This window comes from Penicillium citrinum (genome assembly GCF_028827155.1).
Source record: "Penicillium citrinum strain IBT 23319 chromosome Unknown utg000005l:1.0-1900146.0:1.0-1900348.0, whole genome shotgun sequence".
NCBI classification, from domain to species: domain Eukaryota; kingdom Fungi; phylum Ascomycota; class Eurotiomycetes; order Eurotiales; family Aspergillaceae; genus Penicillium; species Penicillium citrinum.
The window spans coordinates 1605586-1631394 of record NW_026622690.1 but is presented as its reverse complement, the minus strand read 5'-3'; the positions used below and the strand labels follow the sequence as shown (position 1 = coordinate 1631394).

At 45.9% G+C, this 25809-nt stretch overlaps 8 protein-coding genes across 8 annotated transcripts; 6 read left to right on the top strand and 2 right to left on the bottom strand.

Moving 5' to 3' along the window:
• Positions 1–1295: 1295 nt before the first annotated feature.
• Positions 1296–2850, top strand: N7469_006445 (arrestin (or S-antigen), N-terminal domain protein; the record flags this gene model as incomplete). Its single annotated transcript, XM_056645363.1, has 2 exons — positions 1296–1500; positions 1568–2850. The coding sequence occupies 2 exons, from the start codon at positions 1296–1298 to the stop codon at positions 2848–2850; spliced, it is 1488 nt and encodes a 495-aa protein (XP_056500601.1).
• A 1688-nt stretch (positions 2851–4538) lies between these two features.
• Positions 4539–5741, top strand: N7469_006444 (MDR family NADP-dependent oxidoreductase; the record flags this gene model as incomplete). Its single annotated transcript, XM_056645362.1, has 3 exons — positions 4539–5298; positions 5375–5541; positions 5607–5741. 3 exons carry the CDS (start codon positions 4539–4541, stop codon positions 5739–5741), a joined length of 1062 nt encoding a protein of 353 aa, XP_056500600.1.
• Positions 5742–6415: 674 nt separating this feature from the next.
• On the top strand, positions 6416–6762 carry N7469_006443 (uncharacterized protein; the record flags this gene model as incomplete). The annotated part of the gene is made up of 2 exons (XM_056645361.1): positions 6416–6686; positions 6719–6762. 2 exons carry the CDS (start codon positions 6416–6418, stop codon positions 6760–6762), a joined length of 315 nt encoding a protein of 104 aa, XP_056500599.1.
• A 2167-nt stretch (positions 6763–8929) lies between these two features.
• N7469_006442 (uncharacterized protein) lies at positions 8930–10649 on the top strand (the record flags this gene model as incomplete). Its single annotated transcript, XM_056645360.1, has 6 exons — positions 8930–9061; positions 9113–9374; positions 9459–9650; positions 9705–9854; positions 9926–10167; positions 10233–10649. 6 exons carry the CDS (start codon positions 8930–8932, stop codon positions 10647–10649), a joined length of 1395 nt encoding a protein of 464 aa, XP_056500598.1.
• A 1315-nt stretch (positions 10650–11964) lies between these two features.
• Positions 11965–13582, top strand: N7469_006441 (glycoside hydrolase family 18 protein; the record flags this gene model as incomplete). The annotated part of the gene is made up of 6 exons (XM_056645359.1): positions 11965–12086; positions 12133–12211; positions 12268–12702; positions 12759–12828; positions 12882–13417; positions 13475–13582. 6 exons carry the CDS (start codon positions 11965–11967, stop codon positions 13580–13582), a joined length of 1350 nt encoding a protein of 449 aa, XP_056500597.1.
• A 455-nt stretch (positions 13583–14037) lies between these two features.
• On the bottom strand, positions 14038–16775 carry N7469_006440 (sodium:solute symporter family protein; the record flags this gene model as incomplete). The annotated part of the gene is made up of 12 exons (XM_056645358.1): positions 14038–14292; positions 14341–14864; positions 14921–15239; positions 15303–15473; positions 15524–15574; positions 15628–15814; positions 15884–15967; positions 16017–16116; positions 16174–16360; positions 16438–16495; positions 16551–16614; positions 16670–16775. 12 exons carry the CDS (start codon positions 16773–16775, stop codon positions 14038–14040), a joined length of 2106 nt encoding a protein of 701 aa, XP_056500596.1.
• A 1123-nt stretch (positions 16776–17898) lies between these two features.
• On the top strand, positions 17899–19803 carry N7469_006439 (LLM class flavin-dependent oxidoreductase; the record flags this gene model as incomplete). Its single annotated transcript, XM_056645357.1, has 8 exons — positions 17899–17974; positions 18048–18188; positions 18253–18463; positions 18529–18541; positions 18600–18659; positions 18716–19272; positions 19339–19516; positions 19576–19803. The coding sequence occupies 8 exons, from the start codon at positions 17899–17901 to the stop codon at positions 19801–19803; spliced, it is 1464 nt and encodes a 487-aa protein (XP_056500595.1).
• Positions 19804–20007: 204 nt separating this feature from the next.
• Positions 20008–25623, bottom strand: utp10 (snoRNA-binding rRNA-processing protein UTP10; the record flags this gene model as incomplete). The annotated part of the gene is made up of 4 exons (XM_056645356.1): positions 20008–20450; positions 20506–20647; positions 20703–25161; positions 25247–25623. 4 exons carry the CDS (start codon positions 25621–25623, stop codon positions 20008–20010), a joined length of 5421 nt encoding a protein of 1806 aa, XP_056500594.1.
• Between the last annotated feature and the right edge of the window lie 186 nt (positions 25624–25809).

Genomic DNA, 25809 nt, shown 5'->3' with positions numbered 1-25809 from the left:
AAATATCTGGAGCCTCCCGAGAAACAACAAAAAGAGAATCGGCTATTCTCGTCTTTTCCTCGGGAAATGGAGTCGACGATGGTGTCATTTTCCTTTTCATATTCATTGTACATAGTATTGGGGATCAACACACACTCACGTCGTTAAGGTTCTCCATTTTTGAGAAGTTCTCATTTTACGAGAATTTGGACCAACTTAAGATTTGCTTTGAAATTCCCCCAGCAATTGTCAGCAGGACGGATCAATTCCCGCGTGATTATGATTGGTTATATCTCCAGCAACACCACCCGTCTGAGCGTTTCCCACCTCCGATCGGGGAAATTATGAGTGGAGAGACCACCACGGTTGTCCAACTCAAAAAGTGGAACCTCGAAGGGCGTGCTTGTCGGCATAAGGCGCGGTCCACCGACTGTTCCAGCTTGGTTCGACCCACTGGGTCTCTCTGAGCTTGATGCTTTGCCTCAATTTTTGATGCTCCGCCATTGCACTGGAGGGGTTTCACAAGACTTTGTATTGTACAGTATATGGGGTGAAGGGGAGGAGGGTCCAATCGAGTGGTGTGATATTTTTTGGCACAATCCATGGAACTCACAGTCAAAACATTATTGCGAAAGTCATTCATTCTGTTGGCAAGGGCGTCGGCAAGGTTCTTGATTAACAAAACGGAATGTCAATCCAAGGGCGCGAGCATGGACCGATGGAAGGGCGCGACCCTCTAATCATCCAATCACCTCATCAACCCCCAGACACCTTTTGTTTTCTGGCTGAACGCTAGCTTCGGCTTGCCTTTGGAGGCAGTTGTGTACTTTGCAGCTGTTGGTTCACACGTGTGTCAAACGTCACCTGCGTATCTTCTCAATATTGATCTCAAAAGTCGATGACTCACAAAATATGGTGGAAAGATTGCCCAGAATGCATTTGTAAACACCGATTTCATGAATGAAGATCATTTTTTGGTGCTACAGTATTTTCCCTTTTCTATAAAACAGGCTCGTCTTCCACTCCACACGGGGTAACAATTTGTATACCAACGCGCGGTTGTCCACGGACTCCACTTTTGTACTACTTTCTTCCCTACTTTTTTTTTTTTACTCCTGGCAGCTTGATTTAAAATAAAATCTCCAGCTACATCACGCCCGCGTTTTTCGATTTAGCTCACAAACTCAAATTTCACCTGTACATACCAGCCAAGGGTTCGAGGGTTTGCCTCCCCTCATTAAAGGACAAGGACACTCTTGATCTCTACACTTCTCGCCTCTATTGCTTTTTACAACCACGCAATCTTCTAAGTCACGATGGTTGCGACATCAGTAATTAGTCGGGGTTCAGAGACGTTAGACGTCTTTACTCGACGTTCACAGCCCAAAATCGAAATCGACCTTGTTGGCCAGAAACCAGGACTCGTTAATTCATATACTACGGGCGACCATATTGAAGGGACAGTGTCAGTCACTGTGGAGCACGAGACTCGCTTCGATGAAATTGAAATCGCGTTGCAAGGTAAGTTGCTGTCTTCCAAACATGATGATCTTTTTGTAAAATTCGCCAGTCATTGACTTTGATACAGGTGTATCTCGAACCACAGTCGAACGAGCCGCCTGCCCAGGCCGAACTGGTTCCCAGCACATGTTTCTAAAATTAAAACAACCAATCGAAGAAAATGACTATCCAGCCCCACGCGTACTCGAAGCTGGTCGCAAATATTCGTTTCCTTTTGAATTCGTCATTCCGGATCAATTGCTACCACAAGTGTGCACGCACAAGCGCAAAAACAGTGCTATCCACCGATCCCACACCATGATTCCACCAACCTTGGGAGATCCGATGCTAGCAGGCAACGGAAAGGCACTGCTGGATGATATGGCTCCAGATATGAGTTTGATTTCCTACATTATTCGCGCATCAGTTCTCAGGAGATCATCGTCAGATGAACGACAAGTTAAAGCTATGGCCAACTTCGCCAAGAAAGTTCGAATCATTCCAATTGTGGAGGAGGAGCCACCAGTTGATATCAGTGACCATCCATACTATTGCACACGGAAGGAAAAGAGTGTGAAGCGTGGATTCTTGAGAGGAAAATTGGGCCGTATGGTTGCTTCTGCAACACAACCAAAACCGATCCGTCTTCTACCTCATAGCTGCGAGGCACGCGACACCGTCAGCACTGTGGCCACAGTTAGTTTGCGATTTGATCCTGCGGGAGATGAACAGCCCCCAAAGTTAGGCTCCATGATCAGCAAACTAAAAGCCAGCACATTCTACAGCGCCAGTCCATGGGAGGACTACCCTTTCCAGTCTGGAACGACACCCTTCTCACAGGTTGGCCAAGGACTTTTCACAGAGTCTGTGCCGCTCTCAACGATGTGTGTTGGATCTGTACAGTGGCAGAAACATTCAACAATGACAAGCTGCGAACGCCGTGACTCAACAGAGTCTACTTGCTCCGAAGCCTCGACCGGGCCATCCTCCGAATTCATCGGAGGAACCTATTATACAGCCTCAATCGTCATTCCAGTCAACCTCCCCCACTCAAAGACATTTGTTCCAACATTCCACTCATGTCTCATGTCTCGCACTTACTCTCTCGATCTCGCCCTCTCTTATCATACCCCAGGCACAAATGTCCTGACACCAACAATCTCCCTTCGCGTTCCCATCCAAGTGACAACTGGGCTTCAGTATGCAGACTCCGTAAAGTCCGAGCTGGGTGTTGTCGTTACACAGGCTGAATTGGATGAATTCTTTTCGCCTAGATCTATCGCCCCAGCCGTGAATGACGCGGTGGTCGATGTGAATCTGGCCCCTCCCCAGTATTCGGAACAAGTAACCACCAGGGGAGTTCGTGTATAGAGCCCGCCCTGACGAAGTCGAACATTATTTTCTTATACCCCTTGTGGAAATTTCTGCACATCCGTGGATCTCTTTCTTTTGCTTTTCTTTGTTGTTCTAGAGCTGATCAGTTTCGGTCTTTTCTTTGCATGTTTGATACCCCTAAAATTGCGGTTGCGATCGAGCGTTGAAAAGCATTTCATTCTTTCTATTACTTTCCTAGTCAATCAAAACCCGATAGCAATTACTTTATGATTTACCTAACTTATGCTACTAATAAGAATGTCCTTCTTGTATCAGTAGAAAAGAAAGAAATGCCGGGATCCTGTAATATGGAATCAGCGCAAGATCTTACTCATTCTAAAAGATTATCAGCATACCAACCGACTCTCCAAGTCATACTCATAGAGCATAATAGAGCATGACTGTCCGCCACAAAAGGGACCATGGAAGTCGTTCGAAGCCTATCTTTCGTTTCACAGTAATACGCTCATTTAAGCTGACGGTTCCACATGTCTTGCGCATTGGACACAACCCCGAAAGCATGCGAACAGGTGGGGATAGTCTAAGCGAATGATATATTAGTAACCGTGATATCAGGCATCTTTCAAGCTGGTCAAATTCTGATATGAGTGAAGTAAGACTTGACGTATGAAAGGTGATTGAGCATGTGTTGAGCTTATTGTGATGATTAAAGACCACTGGCAGTGTAACGTGGTGTTGGAAGTAACTACATCATGCAATGATATTCGTGTTGGTGTAGAGTAGCATATTGATTCTCCCCTTTAGACGAATATCCCTGAAAAAAGGGACTATAAAGCCTGTAGGATGTACTCGATACGATGACCTTCCACGCTTCATCCTTGTTCTGCTATTCTGCTATCATAGACGAAACAGACCCAACCATACATCTTAATTCAACATAGCATATATTGAATGTTTAGAAAAGCATTCAAGATGAAGTTGTCTTTGTACCTCACCCTTGGGACATTCTATATCATCGGGACTGGAGCAGTAGCGATACCAGAAACCGATGATCGTTGCGGCGGCTTGATTGGAAACTGCTACGATAATGGCTGCGAGGGTAACCCGACCACTCTCGTCTGTTCAAATGTGTGTGCTTCTTCTCCCTCAAAATATGTACTTTGAAGATTGATTCTCATGTTTATTCAAGGGCTATTTTGTTGGCTGTCCCTGTGGATACGGTTGCGGTGGAGTTGGACCTTGCAACAGTAATGGCTGTAATGGGCAGTGGGGACGATGCACTGCGAGTTTCCTGGGATGTGCATGTAACTAGATAGAGATTGAATATGTACTGGTGTCACACCAGTACAAATATCACGGTGATATTGAGAGGTTGTGAAGAGGAGAATTCGGGACTACTCCTGATAGAATATATACTCTTTGTCAAAGAGTACCTACTCTTTTTTGCTTCGGAGAATCGAATCTGACTCCTGTGGGAATATTCATCCATTTTGCATTCACTTTAAAGATTAATTGGTAGTGTGAACAAATATCTGTTCACTGAACTTCTTTGATGTCAGTTTTTGGATTTCTAATCGACCCCGCCTTTCGCCGTGGAACTTGAACATATAAAAGCCATACGCCTCGATTACTCTTCCTCTGATCCTTGATATATCAATTTAAATCCCAGCAGCAGAAAGAAAGTATCGAAATAGAAAGATTAATCATTCAACAGTTATACAAACATGACTAGACCAAACAGAGGCTTGATTTACACAAAGGTGCCGACTGGTGTACCAGTTGCCGGGGAACACTTGACCGTCAAGGAGCGATCTTTTAATGTCGAGCAACAACCTCCAGCTGGAGGGGCAATTGTCCGTCAGCTCTATGTCAGTCTGGATCCTTATATGCGTGGTGCAATGCGTGATCCCAGTATTAAGTCATACCGGCCTGCCTACCCACTCGGGGAGCCCCTCACGGCTTACTGCTTGGTCCAAATTATCAAATCAGACCACGCTGTATACCACCCAGGAGATCTGATATTCACTACACTGCCTGTGGAGGAATATACCACGGCGACAAAAGAAACCTTGGATTCGGATCAGACTTACAAGATCAATAATCCTCACAATCTCCCACTTTCGAACTTCGTCGGAATACTGGGTATGCCTGGAATCACTGCCTACGCCAGTCTATACGAAATCGGCGCTCCTAAGAAGGGCGAGACTATTTTTGTTTCTTCTGCAGCAGGTGCAGTGGGACAAGTTGTAGGCCAACTGGCCAAGCGTGAGGGTCTTCGAGTAATTGGAAGTGTAGGCGATGACGAGAAATTGAAATTTATCACGGAAGAGCTTGGCTTTGATGGTGGCTTCAATTACAAGAAGGAGAAACCAGCGGATGCTTTGACGCGACTAGCGCCGAATGGAATCGACATTTACTATGAGAATGTTGGAGGTGAACAGTTGGAGGCTGCCCTGGAGACCATGAACCCTTTCGGAAGAATCGGTATGTTCTATCAATCACTGGAATTCTTACCAGAACATTTTGAATTCCCATGTGAGCTCTTAATTAATGTCAATAGTGGCCTGCGGCATGGTTTCTCAGTACAATCTGGCCCCGGAAGACAGATATCCGATTAAAAATCTTTTCCATATCATTGGAAAGCGAATCAAATTTCAAGGTTTCATACAAGGGGATGCAAACATGAGACCCAAATATGCTAAAGATCGCGATGAGAAAGTATCAGCGGTGAGTTTCAAATCGGATTCGAGGTACCTGTCAATTCAATTCAATACTGATATAAAACTATCTAGTGGCTGGCAGATGGTAGTATCAAAACTAGAGAAGATATTGCAGTCGGGATTGAAAAGGGTCCACAGGCACTGATCGATATGTTGATTGGTAAGAACAAAGGCAAAGCCGTGCTTAAAATCGCCGATCCTGAGTGAGAATAGCCTGAAAAGACTGGAGGAAATTGAATACATAGCCTCTATTTTTGATAAAGAGATTGGGGTTTGCCACTGGCAGTGGCTGGTTGCCAAGTGAAGAAAATTTGATGCTATTACTTTATGGCAGTCTCGTAATCTCATCTTTGAGTTGATTGTCAACCACACCAAGCATATATAGGCAAAACGGGAATCCTCCCGACTAGTCTTGTGGAGACTGGCATTCGATCTCATAGAAATTACTCAATTAGTCCAAATGGAGATAGATTGTTTGAAATGATTGGATCGTCCTGTTAGCTTTTCACCCCTCTCATCAACTCGTGATGGAGATACAGTTGTTTATAAATCAATCTTCCTACAGGCAGGATAATGTTTATTATTATACCAATAGACGGTAAACTGCCCTCAGTCAACCGCCGAATACTTCAAAATGCGCTTCAATCGATCATTACAAATTGTTGGCTGTAAATTGTGCTGGTGAAGTATGTGATGTTATCGTGGGTGGTGTTATGAATCCCCCGAATTGCAGCACCACGTACGATAAATTGGTCTATTTTCGAGACCAAGCCGACCATACTCGTCAATTGCTTCTCAATGAACCTCGAGGACGTCCAGCAATGTGTATGAACCTTGTGCTTCCTCCCTGCAATCCAAAGGCGGATGCAGGGTTTCTAATTATGGAAAGCGAAGAATATGTTCCAATGTCGGGAGGAAATACAATAGGCACTACAACGGTGCTTTTAGAGACCGGCATGGTAAAGATGGCAGAACCATCTACAAGTCTGATATTGGACACGACTGCTGGGCTTTTGCGAGTCATTGCAGACTGCAAAGATGGTAAATGCGAGGCCGTTTCATTCGATAATGTACCTGCATTCGTCTTCGCTTTGGACCATCCCGTTGATGTACCCGGCCTGGGGACTATCTTGGTCGATGTTGCGTGGGGTGGTATGATTTATGCGGTATTGGATGCGTCAAAGATCGGGATGCGAATAAGCAATCAAAATGGACCCAAGTTGATTGAGCTTGGCGAGAGGATTAAACAAACGATACAAAGATCATATGCTCCAGTTCACCCGGAAAATCCGGATATTCGGGGTGTCAGCATAATCGAATTTACAGGGCCTCTGATAGAAGGCCCCGACGGCAGAAAGGCAGCTGTGAATACTGTGGTAGTATCACCAGGCCGAATAAGCCTAGCCTCAAGTAGATGCATTTTCGAATGGCTACCAAGCCAAAGTAGGAAGGGGGTTGCCTACATCATTGAGAAAAACAGAAAAAAAAAATTCCATCTCTCCAGAATGAGGTCGATAACTGAGTATGAACATCCTGATTGCTTACCATTCGATTCTGTCGCGATAAAGCAGTGAAATTTTTGATGAGTAATTATATCTGATAGGAGTATAATAGCGATGAATGAAACCTAGATGTTATTATCAAAAATTAGACTTTCCGCCGAGGCCAGTAGATATTTATGATCATGATCAGACCGGGCAGAGAGGCTGAAAGACCATTCCCAAGATTGCCCAATCTTTTGTGTTGGATTAAAAGCCACTTCCTTTATGAGGACTTAGAATTTGATTAAAGCCAATCCAGGATATCCTCTAGAAAAAGTCAAACGCATATAGCTTTGTATTCCTATATACAATATCGACATGCAGTCAGTGTATTCTATGTACTAGTATAGCGATGTCTTCGAATTATTTTACTTCAATTTTATGTATAGCCGTAAAATCCCAATACCAAAGCCTAATATCCTTCATTTTAAGTGGGACGAAATCTAGGTCCCCTTCATTTGGGACGCTTTTGGCTGCCATATTACATTACAAAGTGAGTCGTAAGTTCAAACAGTATGAAACTCCTGCCACTACTAGTTCATTAAAATGAAGATATATGTAGTCTCAATTTCAGTTTCAAGTTCTAAAAGCTATACATATTTGGTTTGTCCCAAAGGAGTGGCCGAAAACGACTGAAAGACCCCATCATGTCCTCTACGCCTCCGACTACCCAGAAGAAGTCATCTTTTTTTTCCCCCAAGAGTTAGGGCTCACCGTATTTCGAAGAGAAGTAGAGAAAGCACCGAGGTTTATCCATAGCTCCACCCAATCTTTCCCTGCTAGAAAACTTGTAAAAAATCGCGCAATCCATTATCATCTTTCCATCGCTAAATTGTCTGTGCTTCATGTTTTGCTTCCAGACCCAGTAAATGATATGCAGCACCGGGAGCATTGCCGTAGCTCAGTACCCCTGACGCAGCCTCATGGGCTCTATAAGATTACTGAATCCTGGTCTGTTTTCAATGGATTCTCACGTCCTCCTATCTTTGCACAAGAGTCAAGAGGGTTTATCCGCGGGAAACACCAGCATCTACATTACCAGAGAGAATTTGCCCTACCAGAAAACTTTGAAGCTGTATGGCCAAGGCTTATGTACCGGGTGATTGCCCGACCCCGATAAAGCTATCTTGACGGGGCAGTTCTTGGAGATATCGAGAAAAAACTCTTTTAAGTGGTTGCAGAATCTTCAAAAGGAGAACACGTTCAGTTAGACTTGTTTTCTTTTCTCCTTCATTCAGATGGAATAAGATTGGCGAAAAAGAACTTAGCTTAGACAAGATATACCTTAACAGCATTTCTTCAGATAGCTTCCATCAATCATTCCACTGAACAAATCCGACGTAGTTTGGCGCACGAGAGTATTGTGGATGTCCGGGGCAGCCGGTCTCGGGAAGGGGCCCGACGGTCCTGAATAGATCTGGGGGGGCGGGACCCACGCGATGTCAGACCACTCCAGTAGTGATACGCAGAAAAGCCTGGATAGACAGCTAAAAGAGTCACTATATGACCATATTCTTATCTCCCGTATTGTAAAATCCCACAAGTAGTGCGTCACTATGAGGATTTCTTGAGGAAATGATAAGACATGAATTGGCAGTTTGGACGTTTAGTTGATATTCATAATGGTGGCAAGCCATACAATGTCCATAGTTTTCTCCCCGGAAATTTTATCTCAGTTTCACTTCAATTCCCCTGACGATACTTACCACCTAAAGTCATTGCCAGAGCAGTCGGTGTTGTACCCGAAATTACGTATTTTATCGTGAAAAGTCTTTAAAAAGGACCCGCCCAACCCAGAGCTTTACAGTATCATTCTCCCCAGCCCGATTAGAGGTTTGCACTCAATGTCTCAAAATGCCCGAGAAGAAGCAAGATAATTCCCTTAGCCCTGTCCCCTCTCAAACGGGACAGATCTTTGAGGACCAGAACTATGCCCATGATGCCGTCTTTGGTGAGATTACTGAAGAAGGGCCAAACTATCGCAATGTGTGTAAGTTCTAAGAGTAGTCACTGCTAGGAAACTAATCAATTTTCCAGGTTGGATGGATAGGATCTGCTGCTCTGATGATGAAAAGTCAGATTGGCCTTGGAGTTCTATCCATTCCAGTCGCATTCGACACGCTAGGTATTGTACCTGGAGTCATCATCCTGATTACTATTGCGTGGATCACAACATGGTCAGACTATATGATCGGTGTCTTCAAGTTGAAGCACCGTGAAGTCTACGGTATTGACGATGCAGGAGGTTTGATGTTTGGTCGGATTGGAAAGATCTTCTTCGGATTCGCTTTCTGTCTGTGTGAGTACTGCTACTACTTATTCATGGCGGCCAAGGTCGCCGTATATGCCTCGAAAGAAACATCAACCTGATTTTGAAACACAGACTGGGTTTTTGTTGCTGGCTCTGGAATGCTTGGAATATCCATTGCTCTGAACTCCCTCTCAACGCATGGTACCTGCACCGCCGTATTTGTAGCGGTTGCAGCTATTGCGGGCTTCATGCTCGCCAGCATCCAAACCTTGGGCCGAATGAGTCCACTTGCCTGGATAGGCTTAGTATGCATAGTAACTGGCAGTGAGTTTATTTGGTCTCTCTTGAAAAACTTAATTTTTGACATAAAGACTGTAGTTTTGGTCGTTACTATCGCTGTTGGTGTTCAAGATCGACCATCCTCAGCACCACAGGACGGCGTCTGGATTTCCGATTACCAGATTGTCGGCAGTGCACCATTTAGCCAGTCAATCACTGCTATATCATCCCTGGTATTTGCCTACTCAGGTACGTGAGATAATCTTCTCTATATTCTGATGTGTCCTGACTAACGTCACAATGTGATTATCGTATCGTAGGAACGCCCTCTTTCTTCTCCATCGCAGCAGAAATGCGTGACCCTCGCCAATATACTAAGTCACTTATGATCTGTCAAAGCGTTGTGACAGCCGTTTACCTTGCTATCGGATGTGTCGTATACTATTATTGTGGTTCATATGTGGCCTCGCCTGCTCTTGGCTCTGCTGGTCCAACACTAAAAAAGATCAGCTATGGCTTTGCCTTACCTGGTCTACTCGTCACGACTATGCTTGTCATTCATGTAAGACTAAAGATCAACAAATATCTTGGAAAATTTATCTTTTGCCTCGGCTAATATACTGAAAGCTTCCGGGAAAATACATTTTTCTCCGTATTCTACATGGGTCTCGGCATCTGACAGCAAATACCATAACACACTGGGCGGTTTGGCTGAGCTGCACTTTTGGTATTACTGTGATTGCATATGTCATTGCCAGTGCAATTCCAGTGTTCGACAATCTTGTATCTTTAATCGGCGCTCTGCTCGGCACGCTCATGTCATTCCAGCCAATGGGGTGCATGTGGCTTTATGATAACTGGAGCACAAAAAAACGATCTCCCCAATGGATTATGATGGTATGCTGGAGTGGGTTCGTGTTTTTGTCAGGCACATTCCTTATGGTTTCTGGCACATATGGATCCATTGTGACCATCATCGACAGCTACAATGCATCGGGAGGATCCGCCGCTTGGTCATGCGCCGACAATTCCAACTCGACGTAAGCGGCATTTCGGTGGATGGCCTACTGACTAGTTCTTATCAAGTTTGGCCCACGTTAACTTTATTTGATTTGAGATATTTCAAATCCAAGGAATGCGGGGATGAGGTACTTCATGTGTTGTCTGGAACCAGCAAGCAATTTTGCCTGTTTTGTTCTCTGTTGTATGTGGTTTAGATAGTTCACTAGATGTCAGTGTATTAAGTCTTTTTTTTCATCGCATCTTTTAATACCATAGATAGGGAGATCTGTCGAAACATGTTTTTCTTTTATTCGTTATCAAATTCATTATCACTCTTGAACTTCCCCTTCTTACCATGAAACGTCTCCTTGCAGTCTCTATTTTCTTGGACTGGCCGCGAGATAGACCGGGGGTCCTGTCCTTGCATAACATGGCACATGCCCCGGCCGCATGGCATGAATGTTACATCGATCTACGGCGCGGGTGATAAGTTCCTGCAGCCGATGTGTAATAACTGGTTCTTATTTCTCGGCTTCTAGATGATATTGAGTTTGCCTTATTATGCATATTTTCTTGAATAATATTGAAGCCGCATCTTGGATGCCGGATGATACTGCGCTTCGAGTTACATTCGTTCCCGCATTCCACTCAACTGCTTCCAAGGCTAGATGAACTTTCGATGCAACGCTTCCAAGCCCTCAGACACCAGATCATGCTCTTCTGGTCCCAAGATACGCTCCGAACAGTATGTAGCGTTCGCAGATATGCGGACTCAAGTCAAGATGCTACCCATTTCCGTAAGTTCCAGACCCCAATCGAGCATAGCCGTACGGCCATGCGACCAGTTTCTCTCGCCGGAGAAAAGGATGAAACACCTCGAAGCTGATATCATTGCCCTTATCCGACGAGGCACCTGGGGAATTACGGTATTAGGCTAGTCGCAATGTAGGAAATTGCCATCTAGGAACTTCGTGGAGCTTATCGCAAAAGAAATAAAACTTTACTCATTATTCGGTACAAGCATGAAATCCCTTGACCATGTCGTCCGATATGATCTGCTGGACCTTCCATCTTCAGTAGTACTATTCATTTTCAAACTGGGTTTATTGCCCGACTAGGATTCTACTCCGCCAAAAGTATCGCATGGTCATTCTGCATATTATATCTATGCTTACGGTCAGGAAATCTAAAAAATTGGCCCCTTTGAAGCTGTATGACCGATAGAATAACTATCCATAATTTTACTTGACTTTGATTGGAGCACTGGCCGTGATTTGATTCCACTCTGGGGTTGATATCGGGCCGTAAGTATCTTGGGACCTCGTACAAGTAGTATATAATTAGTCAAGTTCCCCAAATGACCATGATGTTATTTGAGTTCTTCCTCCTCAAGGACCTCTCAGCCCTAATCTCCAGTTTCATTTCGGAATACAAGCCCGGAGATCAGAATGCGTTTGCTCAAATTGGTTTTCCTGGCCTGTGGGTTGATAGCGAATGCTGCTGTCATTCACCATCCGAATAATAGTACTGGAAACAGTACAACCCACCTTCAAGCCCGCGATGCCGCTACGGGTTATAGATCCGTAGCATATTTTGTGAATTGGGTATAATGTTCTGCCTACTAGTATTGACTGAACAGACTGTGCTAACAGATATATAGGCCATCTATGGTCGCAATTACAATCCTCAGGATCTTCCTGCTCAAAGCCTGACTCACGTTCTATATGCCTTTGCTAACGTGCGCTCTGATACCGGTGAGGTATACATGTCTGACTCTTGGTCAGACATCGAGAAGCATTACCCTGGTGATTCCTGGAGTGACACCGGGAACAACGTCTATGGCTGTATTAAGCAATTGTTCCTGTTGAAAAAGCAAAACCGCAAATTAAAGGTTCTTCTGTCAATAGGAGGATGGACATATTCGAGCAGTTTTGCAGGCCCCTTGAGCACTGACTCAGGTAGAGCAAAATTTGCCTCATCGGCTGTCGCTTTAGTGAGGGATTTTGGCTTCGATGGTCTGGATATTGACTGGGAATATCCAGCGGATAGCAACCAGGCAGCCAACTTCGTGGCCACCCTACAAACTCTGCGCTCAGTGAGTTCTATCTTTTAGACATGTGACGCCCAAAGAACTAAGCAGGAAAACAATAGGCACTTGATTCATACAGTGCGCAGTACGCGAATAATTATCATTTCTTGATTACTGTTGCGTGCCCGGCAGGTAAGATTGCCCAGTTAATGCCCTTCCTTGTGGACACTATTGACCCTGTATAGGGCCTTCCCATTATCAGCAACTATCTATTGCACAAATGGACCAGTATCTGGATTTCTGGAATCTCATGGCATATGACTATTCTGGAAGTTGGGATAGCATTGCTGGTCACGACGCTAACATCTACCCTTCAAGTGGAAATCCAGCAAGCACACCGTTCAACACTGACCAGGCTATTTCATATTACATATCCCATGGAGTTAGTGCCAACAAGATTGTTTTGGGTATGCCACTTTATGGAAGGTCCTTCATGAACACGGCTGGGCCAGGCACAAGCTTCAATGGTGTTGGTAGTGGAAGCTGGGAGAACGGGGTCTGGGACTATAAGGCACTGCCCTTAGCAGGTGCATCCGTCAATTATGATAGTTCCCTTGTCGCTAGCTGGAGCTATGATTCATCTCAGAGGATGATGGTTAGTTATGATACGCCACAGGTTGCACAAGTGAAAGCACAATACATCCAGTCAAAGGGCTTGGGAGGAGGAATGTGGTGGGAGTCTAGCAGCGATAAATCCGGCTCCGATAGCTTGATTTCCACGGTAAGCTACTGTCTTGTTCCTACGAGTATTCCCATAGCCTGACTATGATTGGTACAGGTGGTCAACTCATTTGGAGGTACTGGTAATTTGGACCAAAGCCAGAACCAATTAAGCTACCCAGCATCATCTTACGACAACCTGAAAGCTGGATTTCCATCCAATTGAAGGTATTCTCATTTACTGATCACTACTATTAACGCTTGAATGCTTTGGACTATCTGTATTTTCTGATTTTGTCTTGCACATTGCCCATATACTAGGCTTCTGAGTTATCGTTCGCTTCTTAAGGTACATACATGACCCGCCAGAGAATTCACTCACTAGCTAGAAGGATAAATTTTTCAAATCCAAGAAAACTTAGACATGTATGACATGGATTTATAGAATTGCCGAAGCTCAACCGAATACTCAAATTCCTGTGATAGTGATGAATCGAGTTATGATGAACTGCGAATGGACGATATTAATGATTATTCCAAACCTAAACTAAATGTGTTCATAATCCAAATGGGCACGCACAAATCCCGAAGACCACCGAAAAATAACATTGAATACTTGGCCATATAGTGTGCATAAATGGTTCAATAGAAAAATATACAGCTAAGCCTTCTAAGCGGTAGTTATGCAACTCGGTTCGTTGACTCTTTTCCTTGAATGTCATCGATGATGGACCCGCCAGACTGCGAGGGAGAAGCACTTGTATCTGCATCTTTCTTCTTGACTTGAAGATCTTCATGTGGATTAGGTTTCCCAGTAAGTCCGCGATAGACTTGCAAAATTTGCTGAATTCCACCATCTAGAAGTGGTGCAAATATCGCAACAAGCATGGTGCCCCATAACCAGATGATACCAATAACAACCCACGCCACGAAGAACTATAAGAGTGAGCCAACAGATCAACAGAAAGTGGAAAACCAACATACCTTCTTTTCAAAAACATAGTGTGACCCATACATTGGCAAAGGCCATATGACCCAGTGACCGAGGAATGTTGCGATGGACCAAAAAGCAGCGATTCGACCCCATCGCTTCAGTTCTTGCGCATCAAAAGCAGCACTGCTAACGCCGCCTTCTTCAAGGCTCCCACTTCGATTTTCGTTGGTAGTCTCATGGTGAGCAGCAGTCGTCAAGCTGCTGTCTAACTTTTCCAATGCCAATTTTTCCTTCTTGAAGTCGGCCCAATCATAATTCTGGGGTTTGATAAGAGTAATCACAACAGAATATAGGATTGGTGAGAAACAAGAGGCCACAGTGCCATAAACGCACGGTAAAATCTCCCCTGTTGATGCGACAGATACCTCACCTCCAAAATGAGAAGCAGTACCTAGCCAAACAGCGAGCCCTGTGGCCAAGCCAAGGATTGGCGATAGAATGGCGGCTGCCTTGCTATGCTTACGCCAGAGCACGGTGAAGATCATTGGAAAGATACCAGGACAAGTGACGACTCCTAAAGAAGAGTCAAAAAAATGGTTATAAATCACGTTTGAGGAGATAGATATTTACCAAGCATGTAAAGAGTCCAGCCCAAGTCAATGCCGACGTAATGAAGCATAGTACTGAACCCGGCAGAGAATGCGGCAAAGAAAACGACGCCAAAATGACTCGACCGAATCAAATCCCCGTCGGTCGCAGACTTCTTGAAGTATTCACGATAAACATCGAAGCTGAGGATTGAGCTGACCGCAATAACTTGGGCCGAAAGGGTTGAGGTTACAGCCATGAAAACGATCAAGAGTACAGCTGCAGCTCCACCTTTCCCTGCAATTGTAATGGCAGCGTATGGAAGTACTAGGCCATTACTGACCTCGGAAGATGTCATCCTCTGGTATCGAAATATTAGCATTTTGCTTTGATATTATCGAAACAGTTGGAGATCGAGCATTACCCGAGGGAAAGTTGGGAAATTGGGTTGGTTTTCGAGTCCAATTGCAACAGAGCTCATCACAGTACCCAAAGCCCAAGGAATCGCAAAATACGCGATACCTCCGATTGTATATCCTGGTACTACCGAGGATGGTGCTGCCGAGAAAGCTTTGATGAAGTAGCTTGTGTCCATCTTTTCACGTTAGCAATAGTTCTGGATAATCAGGACGAAGAATGACTTACAATCACGAGACCGAAATTGGAGCATGTATGGAATATCCCAAATAAAATTGCCTGTAATATGTTATGTGGAAGCTCAAGAAGAATGGAAAGCTGTATATACTTACACTTTTTGATGTCATAGTAAGGTATGTGCCTTCGTGATTCCCTGAAACTGGATGTCGTTGAGCGGCTGCTTGAACTAAATCATATAGATTCTCAATCGATCCGACCTGATCAGTGGAGAACGCCTTGACCGAGAAGTAGCATGCGATAATGAGAATAATGGCAGTGTGAAAGTAATCCGTCAAAAACCTGTGTCTCATTAGTATATACTGGTACATCAACTCCAATATTTTAACATGAAAGTGAAAGCCCTCTCACGTTGCTTTAATTCCACCAACAAATGTATAAATCGTAACTCCAACCGGCAGTAAGAATGTCGCGGCGATAACATGCATCCCGGAACTATTTTGATTAGTTAATAGAGCCGAATGGAAAGCTGGGTTAGACCTACACAGCGGTGATCACAGCGGCGGCCCCGAGGAGCATGTTTGCACAGGCGAAGATGTTATTTACAAGGCAGAGTATCATGAACACAATATGAGCAACTCGGCCTAGAATTATGAAGGGTTAGCGGGGAGAGCATCGACTGAAGGGGGCTCTGTGAATACCATAACGGATACGAACGACTTCCAAGGAGGTATGGGCCTCGGGAATCTTTCGTTTACAGGAAATTCCGAGTAAGGCGAAGAAAACAATCATTGGGCTGCAACCAGCAGCGAACCAGAATGGACCGGCAATGCCGTAACTATAGCCGACAAATGAGGATCCAAGAAGAGCAGTAGACCAAAGCCAGGACTTTCAAGGGATTTGGTTAGTCTAAGTTCAAGACAAAAATATAGTAGCGGTACTTCTGATAGTATTCAAATGCTTACCGAAATGACAGCCGATGCTGTAAGACCTGTGCGTACTGAACGATTGGCCGTCATGAACCTGTATTGGTATCAGAACGAAAGGTCCCCAAAAAACAATAAGAGAATATTCATACATCTCCGTCTTTTTGTTATCTTCCCCTGTTGTCCTTTTCAAAACCTTGGTAATGAGCATCATGACTATATCCGCATTAGTTCAGGCTTCAAATGAACACGAGGCTGGTATTCTTCTTACTAAAGGCGATCACAATTCCGATAACGACCACGACCACGTATCCAACCGCTTGAGACAGAGGCGGCTCGACTGTCGAGATTCCATCTCGAGGATGTATTGTGGACATGATGGGTCCAATGGAGCGATTGTACAAAGATAGAGCGATGTAATAGTCGAGCTATAGTAGGGCAAGATCAATTTACTATAGCTCTCTGTAGACCGGCGACCGAAGATAATACTCAGAGAATTCCTAGCTCTCAAAACACCGAGAAAGCCTGGACACCTAGATTCTTAAATTTTATGCCCGCCCTAGATATGCTTCCATATCCACTGGTTCCCAGGGACAGGGGCGACCAAGATCTTTACTGTGTAAATCCATCACCTCGGTACAGTACGAGCGAATTAAAAGAGTCTGATCTGCGATGACTTGATATATGATTTTAATGAGGTGCTCGAAGGCACGAACACAGCTACAAAAAATGGATTTTAAAGTTCAACCAGATTGAATGGTTCAGTATGGCGTTATCACGAGATCAACTTGAACGACCCGCGAGCCCTAAGTATGTACCAACGACGTCAAGCTATGACTATGATGTAAATGAGCATCTTTAGATATTATTCAAAAAATTATTTGAATAGCCCAGCTTATACACGTCTTTGGCTCTGAAAGAGCTATTAATGTAAGTCCACACTAGGTATTATGGGAGACAAGACGACCTTCTAGCTTGGCACATAAGAATGACAGGACCCCGGAGATATGAAGGATTGAGTATTTTTTTTTGAACGATGACCGCACAAAATGACATGTGAAATGATTTCTGGAGTCTGCGTTGCCAATGTCGGGTCTCATTGATCTAACCAAAGATTGTGTATCTAACCTGGTCTGCGGTAACACTCGACGACTTCAACATTTCTCGCCCGAGAGATATTGGCAAAGAATGAAACAATTTTTGCTTATGCAAAGGGTAGATCTCATTAAGAAATAGCCAGTTAGAAGAGATTCCAATGTCGGGGTTGCCCTTAGAATTTCCCAGCACCATCGCGCCATCGCGGCCCACATTGATGCTATGCGATGCTCGGATGCACGGAGTGACGCAGGCGGGGAACATGGTATGCTCAATGATCGCCGTACAAATTGAAGCGTGTCCCTTTCAAAGATCTGAAAATAGCCAGGAAACTAAGCTTGCAATTGAGACTGGCTAATTTTGTGTTGAGTATCTGCAATTCAGAGAGCGGAAGAGACTACTACCATGGCTGAAAATACACAAGGGTCAGGGCTTGAAAACCCTAAAAAGTCATTGATTCTCAATGCTTTTGTAGAGATGTGTAAGTTGATACTTTGAATATCTTGATCTTACTTTCAATGGTATCGACAAGATTCTAATTAATTAATCCACAGGCAGCGGACACCAATCTCCTGGTCTTTGGCGACACCCAGAAGATGAATCACATCGATTTAACGATGTAGACCATTGGATTGAACTTGCACAACTGCTGGAGTCAGCCAAGTTTCACGGCATTTTCATTGCAGATGTTCTAGGTATCAATTTATCCTTCCTTTTGAAAGTGTCATTGGATAGGTTTACTCACAAGATCAAACCCAGGTGGCTACGATGTTTACAAGGGTCCGCGAAACTTGGATCCAGCGGTGATTTCTGGTGCCCAGTGGCCAGTCAACGAGCCCTTGGCTGTTGTACCTGCAATGGCAGCTGCTACCAAGAATATTGGGTTTGGAGTCACTGTGACTACTACATATGAACAGCCGTATCATCTCGCAAGACGGCTGTCAACTGTTGATCATCTCACGAAGGGACGGTATGTAGAATCCAGATCGAATTTTGACGTGTAGCATCTAGCTAATAATGTTCCGCATATAACAGCCTTGGATGGAATGTGAGTGAAGTAGAGAAGAGAATTTTCATGAGCTCAAGACATTGACCTTACATCGCAGGTTGTAACAGGATATCTGGACTCTGCGGCCAGAAATATGGGACAGGCAGAACAGCCACATGTATGCTTGCCTTCTTTTTCCTAGACTGAAGGTTCTGATAGCTAACACTAAATCAGCACGATGATAGATACGCTGTGGCAGAGGAGTACGTCAAGGTGGCTTATAAACTCTGGGAATCATCCTGGCGTCAGGATGCTGTTGTGCTTGATCGTGAACGGGGTGTCTATACTGAGCCAGATCGCGTTCGACAGATCAATCACTCCGGAAAATACTTCAACGTACCCGGTCCCCATCTTCTCCAACCGAGTCCCCAGAGAACACCAGTCATCTTGCAAGCTGGTACATCGAAAGCCGGAAAGACATTTGCTGCTCAACACGCGGAAGCTATTTTCGTGGCTGGACACAGTCCATCTGTCGTTGCAAAGAATGTGGCTGAGATCAGACAACTTGCCCAGAGTGAGTTTGGACGAGACCCGCAAAGCATCAAGTTCCTTGCACTATTGTGTCCTGTCCTAGGCCGGACAGAGGAAGAGGCACGTGAGAAATTCGCATATTATCGTAGCCTTGGGTCGATTGATGGTGCTTTAGCTCTTTTCGGAGGATGGACTGGTATTGACCTTGATAAGTATGGAGATGATGAGGAGCTTCGGCACGTCGAGAGTAATGCTATCAGGTAGGTTTCTGTCCTTTCAGGCCCTATAACCATGAAGTAGTGACTTACAGGAATCACTTGGCTCAGATCTGCCGTGGAGGGCTGGTCAAAGGCTAGCCCTGAAGTCCCCAAATGGACCAAGAAAACTGTCGGTCAGCACATTACAGTCGGTGGATTGGGAGCCACTCCAGTTGGTACTCCCCAACAGGTGGCTGATAACATGGAGAAATGGGTGAAGGAGGCTGATGTGGACGGTTTCAATCTGGTATGGCCATCCAGGATCTGTGCAATCCGAGACGGATGGATATTCTAACGATTCTTCAGGCCTATGCTATCAAACCTGGCTCCTTCAAGGACATCATCGATCTTCTCATTCCTGAGCTCCGCAAGAGAGGTCTTTTCTGGGATGATTATGCAGTTCAAAAGGGAACGTATCGCGAAAATCTGACCTCGCGACCAGGTCAATCCGGACCACCAGCTGATCATCCAGCTGCGAAGTACCGATGGCACGCTGGAGTTGATGCTGCAGACCATCCAGTGCCTGAGAATTGAGGTTGGAGGACTTGCAACCAAACTCGAAGTTATACCGCCACTACTCAGGAATACTGGTAGCTCTAGCGAACATGCAAACAAGGATCAAAATAAACGTGAATATAATTTTGTGTAGGGGGTATGGCCTCCCAAGGGCTCTATTCTACAAACGCCAAACAAATGCCTGATTTTTTTTTTGTACATGGTCTGTTCATGAACAACCATTTAAGTCAACATATCATCAAGACGCTCACCGAGAACACCCTCAATCTGTTTCACCCACTTCCGTACTTCTCTCTCCACACTCTCATCCTCGTCTTCCATCAGCTCGCTAATATAAGGAAGCATCTCGGGGAGTAGAGCCAGCCATTCTTCACCAAGTTGCTCGGTAAGAGCCCGCTCAGTCTTCAAAGCCGCAAGACGAGTAAGGGGGTTATCGCCACCAGCAGACTTGGCATTTGGCGCAGTGGAGGGCCGGAGATACCTCATCAGCGCCGTATTAAGCTCCTTGTGGTTATCAGTAGAGTCAGCTGCGACGGCAAGCTCCGTGATAGCAGGAACAACCTCCTCAACGACGAGATCAGATGTCTTAGATGTGGTTGCGTGGCCGAGCTGCGAGATAAGTGGGCCGGAAATGGTGGCAAGGTGAGAAGGTGATTGCCAATATTCTGTAATAACTTATCAGCAATTGCATTTGTAGGAGAGTCTAGAACGAGAACTAACCGTCTTGGTCATGCTCGAAGGAGTTGCGAAGGGTACGCAGGGTAGCCAGCCAAAGAGGCCGAGTAGCCTTGGATGGAGTAGTAGTGTTCAGAATCTGAACCACGTTTTCCAAAATATAGTTGGAGTACCCAGTGACAATTGACTAAAAAAGGTTCGTTAGTAAATTGACGAATATACTTTCCAAAAATATCACATACCTTAAGAGTGCCAAAGAAGACCTGAAGGAATTTATAGAAAGTGGTGAGACGAGACATCTGGGCCTGCTCATTCTTTGGTGCACCGGTGGTAGCCCACTCAACGAACTTGAGGAACAGGGGTCGGAAAGTGCTGTCATTGAGCTTATAAATCATTTTGATGGTAACACCATTCAGAGCAGTCTCAACATCATTCAGCTCGGCATCGTCAAAGGTTAAACGGTCACCAGCGACAACCTGTGCACGGCGCAGATCAAAGGCCCTGAACAGAATCTTGCTGAGGATGTTCACGCTGTTGACAATAGCTGACTTGGGGTGCTTTTCGATAGCTAGGCCGAGAACCTCCAAGAGCTCGCCAGTAGCTGCGGGTCCGGACTCAACGGCCTTCTCCCAGTTGCGATCAATTGCACCAAGAGTAGCATTGAGATCCATCTTGCGAGATGCCATGAGACGAAGAGTCTCCAGCCGAGTTTCCTCGCTGGACTCCTCAAGATCGGCTCCAGTAGACTTGAACGAGAGAAGCATAATCTTGTCTAGGTGAGAAGCTGACATCATGAAAGGCAGATTGACCAGGAGAGCGGAGAAAAGGGAGAAGGTGGCATCATGCAAGCGCGAGTTCTCTTTTCCAGGTGTTAAACTGAGCTCCAAGAGCGCCAATGATTGGCTCAGTGTATCAGGAAGGGCAGGGATCATAGCCTGGCCCAGGACCTCAGCCATGGAGGCAAGGCACAAGACACCCATGATGCGAATACGCTCGTCAGTCTGTCCGAGGCAAGATTTACTAGCGACAACTCTGGCAGCAGTGATGACCTTGGACGGGTCCTTGCGACCGTATTTCTCTGTGATTCGATCAATACAGGCAACGGCAGCATGCTTGGTGAGAGCGTCTGTAGACGACTCAACCGTGTTGACCAGGGTGGGCAGGAAGTCAAGAACGCGAATTTGAGATGTAGAGTCTCTCTCTGGAGTCTGGCGAAGGCGGCTCTCGAGAAGTCGAAGGACCTTCTGGCGAAGATCGTTGTTCGGTCCTTGCATCAAAACTTCAATGGTGTCTAAGAAGTCGACGAGAGAAAGTGTGCCGAGCAGAGAGCCGAGAACCTCGCCAATGGCCTGGCTGACAGGCTTCATGTTCTTCACGAAATCAAGAATGGCCAAGACTTGCTCAAGGACCCGAGAGTAGCAAGCACGGACTTGATCAGCAGTCTCGCCCTCAGTCTCAAACGCGGATTCCAACTTGGCCTTGAGAGATGAGTGCTTGTTCAGGTGGGCAAGATCACGCAGAAGATCAACAGCAACCTTTGGAGGTTCGCGACCGTCGTCGCTACCAATACCAAGAAGAACCTGAGAGATACCGGGCTTGGGCTTGAATGAATCAATCACAAGGTTAAGATATTTGCTATAAGTGGTGAGCTCGACGACGGGGGTGGTATCCGAAGCCAGACCAGTCATCAGAGTAAGAACATCCTTGTCAGTGGAGTAGCGGTTCGCCAGCATGGCAAGGACAGCAAAGAGGAAGTCCTGCGTACCAAGCTTGCTGATCAAAGCGTGGAACAGACGGAGTCGACGGTGCGATGGGATATGCTCAAAGGCCGCTGTGAAGCTGAGAAGCAATTCCGAGGTTCCCGAAACAATATCGCGCTTCTGGTTGCGAAGAGACTGAATGAGGGCTGGGACAACCTGGTCGATGGTCTGATCGATAACAGAGACAGAGTAATCATCATCTTTCCGAAGAACGCTTGATCCCATGAAAGTGAAGATCGGCATCACGCTGTGAAGGACAAGCTCCGGTGCAATCACAGACAAGCCAGCGACCAGAAGAAGAGCGGCATTTTGCACCTGGGGGCTATCCGTTGTTCGCACACAGTCCACCACCAAGTCAGCACGAATGACAGATGTATCAAAGAGGGGTTTGGGCGAGGCCTTGGATTTGTTGACAATAGCCAACAGACTTCCAAGGGTGAGGCTGAGGAGATAGCTCAACCCAGATTGGACTTGAGACTTGAAGTGATGGAGGGCGGCAAGCGTTTGGAACAAGCCGTCAGTCAGCTGAGGATGAGAATCGGGGCTAGAGCTATCAACAATCTCGAGAATGAAGGTCATCTTATCCATCAACTTGCTGAGCTCTCCCTCATCCTTCACTGTCATGGCAACCATGTTATTCTGGCTGGTTCGTCGTCGTTTAGGTGCAGGTCCAATAGAGTCAACATCTGTCAAGGAGACGGGGATCTTCTTAGTGAAGCTAACCAAGATAGCCCCGGACAGCTCGACACTGCGAAGGACATCACGGCAGTAGTCGGCCAGGGAACCTCCGCTCGTGGACTCGCCCAGAGAAATATCCAATAACTTCTCGGCCGCAGCTGACTGGCTCTCTTCGGGGACCTTGGCCCAAATCTCCTTCATACGAGAAAAGACAGCGTTGACGAATGAGGTTCTCAAGGAGTTGGCATCAGAAGCAACGTTGGACAAGAGAATCGTGATGGAATCGGAATCCTTCGGCGAAACAATTTCAACAATGTGTTGGTCGACTTCAGAGACGGAAAGACGCTCTTTGGCACAGATATCATCAACTTCCTTTTGAGTCAGAGTGCGCCAGCTCTCGAGCAGAGGCAGTAACTCTTTAGTGCGCGTAGTTCCTGGGGTCTTCTTGATGTTGTTTAGAATACGAAGCAGACCAAACTTGGGAGCAAAGACGGGCATGTGAATAACATGGGAGCAGAGGAAGGCGAAGAAGCTGATCCGGACAGATTTCTTCAGCTCTGTCGCACCCGACGATTCAGAGAGAACCATCCCTCTTAAAGTAGCATCGATGACTTTACCGATCTGAGTTGGGTCGAGAATGTATTCTTCAAGTCCGGGGATGAGAGCACACTCAAGAATCTTCTGGGCGTCCTGGGTAGAGAGCCATGAGACCGCAGTAGACTGCTTGCCCTTGCCGTAGACGATTTCGGAGGCCCAAGGCTTACTAGACGCATCATCTTTCTTTTTCTGGTTCTTGTAAATGGAGTTGATAACAGCCAAAACGCTAGTGGCCTCACGACGAATTCGCTCGGAAGAATCTGACAGAGCCACAAGAAGGAAAGGCAACAGTGCTTGCGGATCAAGATCACCAAAAGATGTTGATAAAGTAGACGCGATTGTGCTCAAAGCGGCCACCTTCATGCCAGTGGGATAGAAACCGGAAATGACGCGGGTGAAGAATGACAAGAAAGCAGGAGACTTCGCCGCATTAGCTTTGTCGAGGATGGCCAAGTCACTGAACTTCGTAATATAATCTTCGGAGTCAGCGGCCAAAGCAAATACTTGAACAAGGCTATCAAACTCCGGGATAGACTGCTTGCTGAGGAACGAGGAGTACGGATGTTCCTTGACCAAAGATTCCAAGGCAGGTGTGAAATGGTCCACCGGCTCTTGGTCGGCGTCCACCATCTCGACATCTCCGGAAGGCAGGGATGGGATGGGGGCTTCGACAACTGTTTGGAGATTGTGTTCCACCGCCTGGATGTTCAGAGAAGACTCTGCCAACGTCTTCTGGAAAAGGGGTCGGAGAGACTCGGACTGATTGAACCTTTGCACCAGCTCTGCAAGCTGTGTCTGGATATCCAACGAAATTCCGCGAGCCTCGTCATTATCACCAGTAGCTTGAAGCACCATGGTCATCGCCTGTTTCAGTTCTTCACCTTGGAGGGCACCTGAATCGAAGATTGACGAAAGTAATGTAAGGCGAGTGCTATCCTTTTGCTTGTCCAGCTCGCTCACACAGCCCGCAACGATTCCAAGGAACAGCTTGGAGGTTTCGTATTGTGAGGCAACTTCAGATAGCTGTTCCAAGGGGTTTTGGAGACGGCTAATGGCCTTGAAGACCTTCTTCGAGAGGATCACTGAGGGCTTTTGCTGCGCGAGAACTGACAAGCAAATTAATGCCGAACTCAGGGTTTCCTCTGTCCAAGAACCCACGACAGTTTCCATCAGACCATTTAGGACATCCTCCGAAAGCATCGCTTTTTGGGCCAGAACGACGGAGATCATGTAGCAGCTGACAATCAGCTCTGGTACCTTTTTCAAGGCAAATCCATTGCTCAATACAGGCAAGACCCGTAAAACAATATCTTCGTGCTTTTGTTTCTCTGCTTCCCTCCGTCCAGATCGAGAGTTATCGAGCATTCCGGCAACCGCCTCGGTGATGACACCGGCCCAAAACGAGAGCAATGTGTGGCTCTGTGCTTGCAGTCGACAAACATTCAACACATAGTCATTGAATGACGCAAAAAATTCCTTATTGGTAGTTGCGCTGTGCACGATGGGGTGGCGTGGTGGGTTGACCAGCCCAGTCTTATATGGGTAGAGTACTTTAAATGTCGAGGTGAGATCGTTCGGCAAGATGGAAAGAAGATTGACGAACAGCGGAGTAGTGTGGTATGGCAAAAACGTAAATAAGATGTTGGCAGTATTGAATTCATGGGCTCTATGATCCTGTTAGCACTATTTTTTTTATAAAGGGTAGTTGCTCCCGCCCAGTCCATGGATGATGGTATAGAGGAAATACGGACCTGAAGCGTCTGACCAGCCAATCCACAGCCTTGACCGCTGGGCTCAACTGAAGTCGCCCACCAACAAGAGCAAGGAAAGCGTCAATTACTGTATCCAGCTCCTTGTTCTGCTGGGCATTCATTTGCGTCCTATCTTCGGCCTTGCTCTGTTCACTGAAAATTGTCCGAGCAAACGGCTCAAATCGAGAGTCCAAAGAGCAAAGCTCTTGGAACCCCTCATAGCAAATATCATAGATGGTATCGAAGTCTTGTGATCCGGCAACTTTCCGTTCAAAGATCAAGGAATGCGAATGTGAAATTCGTTGCGATTTCAGGTCGAGCTCGTGTGTCGACTTGGCCGCGATTTGCGACAGCTGCGCGGCGAGAGAGGAGGCCATTGCGAAACAGTAATTTAATTGATATCCTCAAAGCAAATTCCTGTAGCCCATAGCTCGCACTCACTCTTCACACTGTCCTTCTCTCCTTCGAATTTTCACGAATCCGTGCGGGTCGAGTATTCACGGTGCAGCTGTTTTTTCTGTCGGACTTGCGCAGGCCGACTTTTTTTCAAATTCTCGCTGACC